General features: G+C 41.3%; 1 protein-coding gene across 1 annotated transcript; it reads left to right on the forward strand.

Annotated features, from left to right (window-relative positions):
- The first annotated feature begins 2,159 nt into the window (after nt 1-2,159).
- LOC149547167 (G-type lectin S-receptor-like serine/threonine-protein kinase LECRK3) lies at nt 2,160-4,569 on the forward strand. Its single transcript, XM_089791533.1, has one exon. It carries the CDS (start codon nt 2,587-2,589, stop codon nt 3,616-3,618), a length of 1,032 nt encoding a protein of 343 aa, XP_089647659.1. The 5' UTR covers nt 2,160-2,586; the 3' UTR covers nt 3,619-4,569.
- Nucleotides 4,570-10,625: the final 6,056 nt, after the last annotated feature.

Below are 10,625 nucleotides of genomic sequence, written 5' to 3' on the forward strand. Positions count from 1 at the left end.
AAACCATAGTCCCTGATTTCACTCTCAAAACCCTCCTATAACATCACCATAAAAATAGAAACCGATGGCTTCAAGGCCAAGCAATAGACTTATAATTTCATCCTCTAAAAAATCAGCTCTATATCAACTTATTGGTAGGCATAATCTATATTACCATTAGATATCCTACAAATAGCGAGAAATTGTCTAGGCTTTTCTTCAGTATGTCTTTACATGCAACCCAAATGTAGAAAGATAAACGATGCATGTAATCTATTTTCTAAATGCCATATGCGCACACATGCAAATTTTCATTAATTTTGTTAATTCATTAGAAAAATACTACTTGTAAAAATAGTTTCAGCCAATCAAAAAATATAAATAACAGGCTAAAAAATTAATTCATATAATAAAATGAGCAAAAACAAAGGTTAAAAGTTAGTGGCACAGTTTTTAAAGAAAGATTAATTGAGAATAATGCACACGAAAACTTTAATCTCCTACGATAGAGACTAATAAAAGAATTTCAAACTTCCAATCTTAGATTTTCTTTCATCCCAAGATTAATGCATGAGGGACATTAGTTCCCTATTGTAGACACCTAAATCCTTTAGAAAATAAAGTATTTTATTTTTTGAAAAAGTTTCTGATGACATCATCATTTATAAATTAATTTTTATGTCAATAAATCCCTTTATCTTAATTTAAAATATTTAATTAAGGAATCCCTCCCAAAAATGTTTAAATCTTATTTAAACATTATTTCTTTATTTATTAATTATTTAATTAATAAATTGACCAAAAAACTCAAAATAAATTTAAAAAATATTTTTTGCCCAAAACTTGGCCAATTTCCTTAAGACCACTAACCTCTTCCAAAATCTTCTAATCCTTCTTTAATTTTGATTAAAAGCTAATCTCATCATTTCTTACCTCTAATCCCAACTCAAAATATTTAATTAAGATTAAATATTAATCCTCATGTTTATTTAAAAAGTTTTAATAAATATCTCCTCAACCCAAACCCTCCTAAAAATCTAATTTATCCTCATCCTAAGAAGTTCTAGACTCTTCTAGAAAGTCTTCATCCTCATCCTAGGAAGTTCTAGACTATTCTAGAAAGTTTTTATCCTCATCCAAAGTCTAGACTCTTCTAGAAGATGTCTTTAAACCTAATCCTAATCCCCTCCTAACCTTGTCACATTCCCTAAACATGGGTTAAGACTTACTAACCCAAACTAAAGTTAACAAATATCTCTTCCTTCACCCACCCTCATTAAATGCCATCCACTTGTCTATCCTTAAGCTAATCCTAAACTATCATAATCCATCCTCTAATCATTTGCACAATCATAAGCAAGCTTAAAACATTCATAATCAAGCTCAAGTCAAAATTCCTCTCATCTCCCTCAAAATATCTCAACCATAAAACTTTATGAAGCCCACTAGGTCATAAATGACTCTTCCAAGCCCTTTCATTGCTCTTACAAGCCATTATGAGGGTCTTTATGAAGATTTTATCCCTTGAGCCTCCTTTGTTGACTCATCCTCCCCCTTTCTTCCATCCTCTCACCCTGTGACATGTGTCACTCCCTGATTGGCTGTAAAGAAGCACAATCCATGTGATATCCTCTCATGCAATCTGAGCCCTTCATGAGTTTTTCCCCATCCTTGCATCTTAGCCCTTAATCTCCCAAGCCTCTTGCCTATAAATTGGATCCTTCCCCTTTGCAAAAGAACACAATCCATGAAATAAAGCCATAATGACATTTTAAGAAGCCATTTTACATCAAAACCATACACTCACACTCAAATTCCAACTCCATTTGAAACCCTTTTTGAAGCATAAGCTTGAGCATACATCCTATCTATTTAGACAAAGCCACTCAACAAGAGAGCTTCTCATTGAGAGAGCCCATTAATGGCTCATGTTCTCAATTGAGAGCTCATCTTAGTCTATCTTGAAGTTTATAGATTTTGTTTAGTTTGTAGAAGCTTTATTTAAATTTGATTTTTATTAGCATACTAACATTGCTCATATACACCTATAAGACAAAAGACTAATAATAGAGAGTGAAAAAAAAAGATGTAAAAGAAAAGGAAGAGTCTATCAGCAGACAGAATAGATATTAATCTGTTATTTAATATTAAATTAAAATTATAAATCCACTATCTTTCAAATTTCAAATGATTAATAAATTATAAAATACAGCCATTTTGATGCATTGACTACAAAGATATCGATATTGACTACAAAGATATCACATGGTTAACACCATCTGCCCGAGAACCACGGCCCTGTCGTCTTTATTGCGCTAATCGCACCCGTGTTTAACGCCGTGTTAAACCATCTTCCTGTGTATTCTGATAGTGATAGAGATTCAAGCAGAGCCTAGTAAAGTCAATGGCTCAGGAATAGACAACTGAGCAACCATCATTTCCTGGTTCCTTCATCGCCATTAAGGACACGCCAAGCCTTAAATTTTCTCTCCAGACAACCTTCCCGTGCCGTGCAAGAATAGGTTTTTCCACTTCAAAGTAGACTCCCCGTTCCAATATTCGATCGGCGTGAACTTGCCATTCATTCATTTTGTGAGTTCTCCGAGAATGGGATTCAGAAGAAAACTGTTCCACATCATCTGTGTCATCAATCTGTTTATGATCACATACCTGTTGGCTCAGGACAATCCTTGTGCATCCACTAGTGCTGATGAGGTTAATGGAGTCTGCGGCCTCAACGGAATATGCCAAGTTTCCGGCCAATCACACAAATGTTCCTGTGCTCCGGGATTCCACTTCGTCGACACCGAAACGCAATCGAAGGGATGCACTCAGAACGCATCGCAGTTACAGAACTGCGGTACGACCGGCGCAGAAATGGTGGCGATTGAGCAGATTGATTGGTCTGGAAACGATTACCAGGAAATAAAATCAACAAACAATAGTGCCTGCCAGAAGGCGTGCATTGATGATTGCTTCTGCACAGTGGCCATCTATGCCGATCTTGACGACGGTGGACATTGTTGGAAGAAAGCGATGCCTCTCAGAAATGGCGTTGCAAGCCCTACAAGAACATCCTATGTAAAAGTCTACAGCGGAGTTTCTGAAGCTGTGCCCCCGCCGCCTCCAAAGGTAATAACAGTGAAGGAGAATAACGGAAAAGGGCTTGCAGTTGTTGGGATGAGCCTTATGGGTTGCTCCTTAGTTATTGCAGCAATTGTGTTGTTCGTTTGGTTGTTGATATGCCGACCCAAGATGAGATCGTCGAAAGAGGACCATAAGGTTAATCCGATGGGGCTCAAGGCGTTTAGTTATCAAGAGCTAGAAGCTGCAACTGGAGGGTTCAAGATAGAAATAGGAAGGGGGACCTTTGGGACGGTCTACAAGGGCGTTTTATCAGATGGAAGAGCGATTTCTGTGAAGAGGCTTGACGATCAGCTGAAGAGAGAGAATAATACCCGAGATGGAGAAAAGGAGTTCAGAACGGAGGTGGGTATTATTGGAGCAAGCCATCACAAAAACCTTGTTCAACTCTATGGTTTCTGCGACGAGGGGTCCCATAGGATTCTGGTGTACGAGTACATGCCCCACGGATCTCTTGACAGCCGTGTGTTTAAGGGCACAAATGGTCTTGATTAGGAGCTGCGTGTTCAGATTCTTTTGGGGACTGCGAGAGGGATACTCTATTTGCATGAAGAGTGCAGAGCCCATATAATCCATTGTGACATAAAGCCTCAAAATATTTTGCTTGGTGAGAATTACTGTCCCAAGATATCTGACTTTGGTATATCGAAACTGCTCGGGGTGGAACAAACGAGGACGTTTACTTTGGCCCGTGGCACCATGGGTTACATGGCGCCCGAGTGGCAGAAAAGTACGGCAGTTTCTGTGAAGGTGGATGTTTATAGCTTCGGCGTGGTGCTCCTTGAAGTCATCTGCTGCAGGAAAATGTTGCAGTTGGATGTTCCAGATCACGATCAGATAATGTTGTCCGACTGGGTTTGCATCTGCCTCCAACGTGGGAGACTTGCAAAATTAGTTGAGCAGCAGGAGAGCACAGCTGTGGAGGCAAAACAGTTGGAAAGAATGGTGTTGGTGGGGCTTTGGTGCGTTCAAGAAGATCCTTCTCTCAGGCCATCGATTAAGAGAGTTGTTCAGATGCTTGAAGGAACAGTGGAGATTCCAGTGCCCCCTAATCCAGGATCTTCTTTGTCGGACAGTGTAAACATTAATGTAGTCTGATATTTCCTCTATCTTGTCGGAAGCGTACTCCCATGTGACTAGATTAGCTGTTATGCATTTTTATGTGTACATTATGACTCGGAAAGCGTCAGTGGTGTGACAGGATGGTTTGGTACCGATGAATTTGAGCAACTGGATCCTAAAGAATAGCTATGAATTTGAGCAGTTGGATCCTAAAGAATAGCTATAGCCCACATGGATTAGCTATAGCGATGTTACTAGCAAGGTAGCAGTAAGCTTTCAAAACTCTACTAGTATGAGTGTTTGTAAAAGGATAGTCTAATCTCTAGACGAATTGTACTAAATTGTAACAGATTTCTACAATCCATAAAATTCTGTATTGGAGCTTATGGGTGTGATTGTTTATGATTTTTAACATCAATGTTTCGAATCTTACTCTATGATCCATCATCAGGATCATTCTTTTTTTCTTAACTCTCTCATTATCATCTTGATGATGGATCATAGAGTATGATCGGAAACGTTGATGTTAAAAATCATACACAATCACACCCAGAAGCTCGAATACAGAAATTGTACTAAAGACAAAACAAAGTCAATTTTGTTTGTTTTCAGATTCAGGATAACACAGTGATTTTTTTCCCAAATTTTTTGTCGTTTTTGACTACAAACTATGCAAATCATGAAGATCAAATGCTGTAATTTTTAGAAAAATCTATGATATTTTTGAATTTTTGAAAATTGGTCAACCCTACAGTTTGTAAGGAGGATAGCCACATCCTTTTCTATCTAGATTGATATAATAATAATATTAATAGAAAATCAAATCCATGTTGAGTATAAATTGAGAAATCCATTATAAGATGCTAATTATAATTCTTGATGTATTTTTTATTGAGTAATATTATAAATTAGGTGTCTTAATATTATCATATTATTTTACATGATATATTTGTATGAGTTTGAAGATTAATGTGAACTAAGTGAATGAGAATATACAAATGAAGTTTTTTAATTCTTATGTTTATATTATTTGTAAATAGAAGAATCAAATTTTTTTTTTAATAATTGTCTCTTTTGTTAATGAAAATGAGTAGACAAATATTGATGTCAAACAATAATAAAATGATGCAATTTTTTATTTATTCATTTTGAGAAATACAAAATAACAATTATCATAAAGATCAAATTTCCCACAATCCATTAAAATTGTTCGTAATTGCTTCTAGATTAGATTGTGTTGTAATTTTTACCATCAACATTTTGAATCACACTACGTGATTCATCATCAAGATGAGAGAGCAAGAGCTTAAAAAATCCCAACACATCTATAATTGATTCTCTCTCTCTCTCTCTCTCCTCTCTCTCTCTCTCTCTCCTCTCTCTCTCTCTCTCTCTCTCTCTGGCTACTCTCTCTCTATGTCCCTCTCCCACTCCCTCTCGCACTGCCCACTCTCTCTCTCCCATCCCCTACCCTCTCTCTCGCCCTCCCTCTCCCACTCCCTCTCTCACTGCCTACTCTCTCACTCGCTCTCCCTCTCCCACTCCCTCTCCCACCGCCTACTCTTTCTCTCTCTCACATCCCTTACTCTCTCTCACTCTCTCTCCCATCTTGTACTCTCTCTCTGCCACCCCCTACTCTCTCTCTTATGCTCTCACACTCTCTCCCATCCCCTACTCTCTTTCTTACACACACTCCCATCCCCCCTCTCTCTCCCATCCCCTACTCTCTCTCTCCCCTCTCCCATCCCCCACTCTCTCTCTCTTTCACACACACACACACTCCCATCGCCCCCTCTTTCTCTCTCTCCTCTCCCATCCCCTACTCTCTCTCTCTCTCTCGCACACACACTCTCATCCCTCTCTCTCTCACACACTCTCCCTCTCCCACTCCCTCTCCCATCCCCTACTCTCTCTTTCACACACACACACTCCCATCCCCCCTCTCTCTCTATCTCTCTCTCTCCCCTCTCCCATCCCCTACTCTCACACACTCCCATCCCCCTCTCTCTCTCTCTCTCTCTCACTCTTCCTCTCCCACCACCCACTCTCTCTCTCTCTCCCTCTCTACTCTCTCTCCCCCATCCCCTACTCTCTCTTTCTCTCTCTCCCCTCTCCCATCCCCTACTCTCTCTCTCTCTCTCTCTTTCTCCCACCCACCTACTCTCTCTCTCACCCTCTCTCCCCCATCCCTACTCTCTCTCATTCTCTCACCCCCCTCCTCTCTCCCACCCCTACTCTCTCTCCTAGCCTCCACTCTCTCTCTCACTCTCACTCTCTCTCCCATCCCCTCTCTCTCTCCCACTACCTACCTCTCTCTCTCCCACATCTCCTACTCTCTCCCATCCCCTACTCTCTCTCTATCTCTCTCCCATCCCCTCTCTCTCTCTCTCTCTCTCTTCTCTCTCTCCTCTCTCTCTCTCTCTCTCTCTCTCCCATCCCCTTACTCTCACTCTCACTTTCTCTCTCTCCCATCCCCTTTCTCTCTTACTCTCTCTCTCTCCCATCCCCTACTCTTACTCTCTCTCTCTCACATCCCCTACTCTCACACACACACACACCCATCCCTCTCTCTATCTCCCTACTCTCTCTCTCTCTTTCTCTCCCATCCCCTACTCTCTCTCTCTCTCTCACTTTCTCTCCCATCCCTTACTCTCTCTTTCTCTCTCTCCATCCTTCTCTCCTTATCCTACCTTCTCTGATCCCCTACTCTCTCTCTCTCTCTCTCTCTCTCTCTCTCTCTCTATTTCTCCCACTCTCCCTATCCCACCTCCTACTCTCTTCACATCTTCTAATCTCTCTCACTCTCTACCCTCTCTGCCTCTCTCCTTCCCTCTTTATTGAAATTTAGGTCTTAATAGTGTGTGCACACTAAAGCACGTACTCACTATTAAGACCCAAATTTTAAAAAGTTTTAAATAGTGTGTGCATGCTATAGCATGCAACGTGCTATTCAAAGCGTTGCATTCTACCAAGCCAAAGGCTTGGTTTTGCCTATGCATGAGGACAACCTAGTGAAACATGGAAACAACCTCCAAGTTGTGGGACTTGAACTGTGAGGGTTGAGTCTCCGAAGAAGGCCGGCTTCCTCTTACTATCAGGATGCACCTAACTACTCTTGGAGAGGAAAAGGGAGAAAGAATGCACGAAAAGCAAATCTACCTAATCTAATCTAAAGAGGTGATGCACCAAAATAGAGTGTTCAGACCAATCTCTGCCCATATATGCACTATTGAATCAGAATGAAATTAAGGATATACACATTTAGACTTGCTTTAATCTAATAATCACATGTAGATCAGAAAACCAGAATGAATGACACAAGGAAGAGAGATTCACTTATATTATCATTCATAGACCAAGGAGATACAGTCATGCAGATTACAAATTTCCACAAAACACTAGTGGAGGCAAAGAGTTCTTGCACTTTACACCCAATGGCTGAAAGAGATAAGGCAGAATTTATGCAGTTCAGAGGCAAAGGGAATTTTTACACTGGAGTTGCAGAGCAATAGCAGAGAGCAACAGAGAATGATCTGACCTTTACAAAATTTACAAAAAATGCCTTTATAGTTCAGGCATAACTGAGATTTTCCCTCCAAAACTATCCTACAACCACCACCATCAAGTCCTACAGGGAATAATCATGAAAAAACCTAATCTGGATGTAGATCCAGATGCAATGATTTTTGATCTTGGTTGGAACGGGGCCTTAAGAAGATAGAAACGGCGCCATTAAGCCATTCTGACCAGGTAGATAGATTGGATCGGGGTGGTAGAGTGTTCCTGTATGTTTCGCATTCACTTCTAGTAGCTAGAGTAGATCATGAAGATCAAATTCGTGTAAAACTCTTAATTTCCCCTATTTCTGGACTGGGAGTCAACATAGTCAACAAGTCAAATGAGACCTGTAAGCAGTAGGAGCCACGTGGGCCAATGAACCTCTTTCTTTTTGCCACCTCACGGGGTCTTTTTGAGTTGACTGCCCCCTTTCTTTACCAACTGCGCAGACCTCTTAAACCCTGACCGTGACGGCCTACAACATAACTGCGCCAGCCCTTTAACTATCAACTTTGGTCGAGCCTACAAAGACACGTGTCGCTGAGGCGTTATGTCGCTATGGATATCCTTCGAGAAATTTCCCATAGCGCGATAGCGCCCGTCGTGGATCTTCCTTAATTTGATGATCGTGAAGACTCGTCATTTCTTGTGCTTTGTCCTTAACCTTTAGGGTCCACGAAACACCTCAGCACACCTAGCATCTGACTCAGCAATCGTACCATACCTGGCGATCCCAAAGAGATAGGCCCCACAGGGACACGTGGCAACAAGGCATTATGTTGCTATGGTAAAAAATGAGCAACTTTCAGTAGCGCGATAATGCCAACCGTGGATCAGATTACATCGGACGGCGAGGGCTTATCCAGTGTCTAGCTGTGAGGAGGATGGGCTAATGACGTCATCTCGAACATGTGCCCTCCACCTATTTTTTGACATTTTATAACTTCCTCACACCTTGATAATGTGGGAATACGCCAACCCTCAATCCTTGAAGATCCGATGGTGATCGAAACGTGCGCTCTGAAACCTCTGCGACCATCCTGTAAGGAAACTCAAGTGCAGAAACAACTTCCTACACTAATCTCATAAGGAAAGTATGATGAAAATCCTATTAAAATCTTCTACACTTACAGATTCAATATCATGTAAACAACAATATTGCAGCGAACCATGCATACAGAAAATAGACAGAGAAAGGAACACATAACACAAGGATTTGCCGGTGGGAAAAAACCTTTCGGTAAAACAACCCCACCCCTTCAGAACCTGCACAATGTATTATCTTCAACACGAGGTTACAATACACTTGCAATGCAAGTTCAACATCACCAATAGAAGACTCCAGTAGCTACTCGCAATACCCTTTTTCGCATCGCATCTCTTCGCAACCCTAAAAATGCTTATAACATGCGCTTCACTTTAGGGCTACTCCCAAAAGGTAAACAAAATTAGGGTTTTACCATTCTCCGAGAAAATAGTAACCCCAAAAATTTTTTTGGGGCGATGCCCCGAACCCCACTATTGGGGTAGAGTGTACAGTACTCAAATATCTTAGTTGCCACATGTCTTCACCTGTCATTAAATCTTCCTAACATAGCTCTTACGTGTCATAGGAATCTGTCATAACCGTTTTAGTCATGATCTCTTTACACACAATTCAAGATGTCGACACATCAACATTATTTGCAAGAAATACATTTTACAAAACAAATAATAAGAATAGGAATTATACAAGGTTGAGACACCTTATTCCTAACACATCCGTCGTGACGTCACTTGGGACACGCGTCAGAAAGGGGCATTCCCACATTTTTAAAACATATCGCATCTTGATAATGCAGGAAAGCGTCAACCCTTGATCTGTTTGCATCAGACAATGAACATAACTTGCGCTCTTTGAACCTACACGACTACACTCCATGACACCACCTGGACGCGTGTCAACAACCCGCTTTCCCGCATTGTTAGAAGGTCTGAAAAAGCTCAAAATGTAGGGAAGCAGGCACCAACCAATCTGCCAGCTCAGCCACCACCTGTTCATCCTATGGCCCACAAGACGAAAACAAACCCACTTGCCACATGTCACCAAGGCGCTATGTCACTATGGTTAAAATTCTCGCAGTTCTTCATAGTGAGATAGCCCCTGCCATGGATCCAGGGAAGATCTGACGGCAAGCAAGATAGATTTGACTTATCAATGTACTAACCAATGAGAACCGACCACGTGCCAAACTGTCTAACAAGTCCTCGCAGGGCCCACATTCCACATAGTCATGCCTTAGCTAATGAAAAGACTGATCAACTGCCAACGAGGACCTAGTTACATCACTAATATCTGATGAGGCATACCTGGGACCCACCTTCCTTCCTGATGTTGCTGACGTATCATTTTCTATCGGGGCGCTATGTCGCTAACAGCGAGAAGCATGGATTTTTCGATAGCGCCCTTTGTTGATTTATCCAAAATCGATGCCAAAGAAACAACCAGGCAAAGAGGGACCCACCTAACACGCGGAAAAACCTCGCTATGTCGCTATGGCAAAGGACCGTGCAAGTTTCCATAGCGACGTAGCGCCATCCGTTGATCTACCTCGATCTGATAGTGCCCGTAACTTGCGCGTTGAAACTTGGCGAAGACCCCGCATGACATCATGTTGTCTACGCATCAGAAAGGGGTATTCTCACAATTTTAAAGTCCCTCGCATCTTGATAATGCGAGCATGCAGTGATCATCGATTTAAGAAGATCTGAAGGCGAGGAAAGTTGCACGCCGGCGAGGCAAAACATTAAAATACCTTGGGCATTAAAATATCATAAATTTGGCGGGTAGCCGTTAGATGGGGCAACATTCAAAATTAAACTTTTGGCAGGGGGGGGGGGGG

This window comes from Cupressus sempervirens, chromosome 7, assembly GCF_028749045.1.
Source record: "Cupressus sempervirens isolate cs-2001-9-10 chromosome 7, ASM2874904v1, whole genome shotgun sequence".
Taxonomy (NCBI): Eukaryota; Viridiplantae; Streptophyta; class Pinopsida; order Cupressales; family Cupressaceae; genus Cupressus; species Cupressus sempervirens.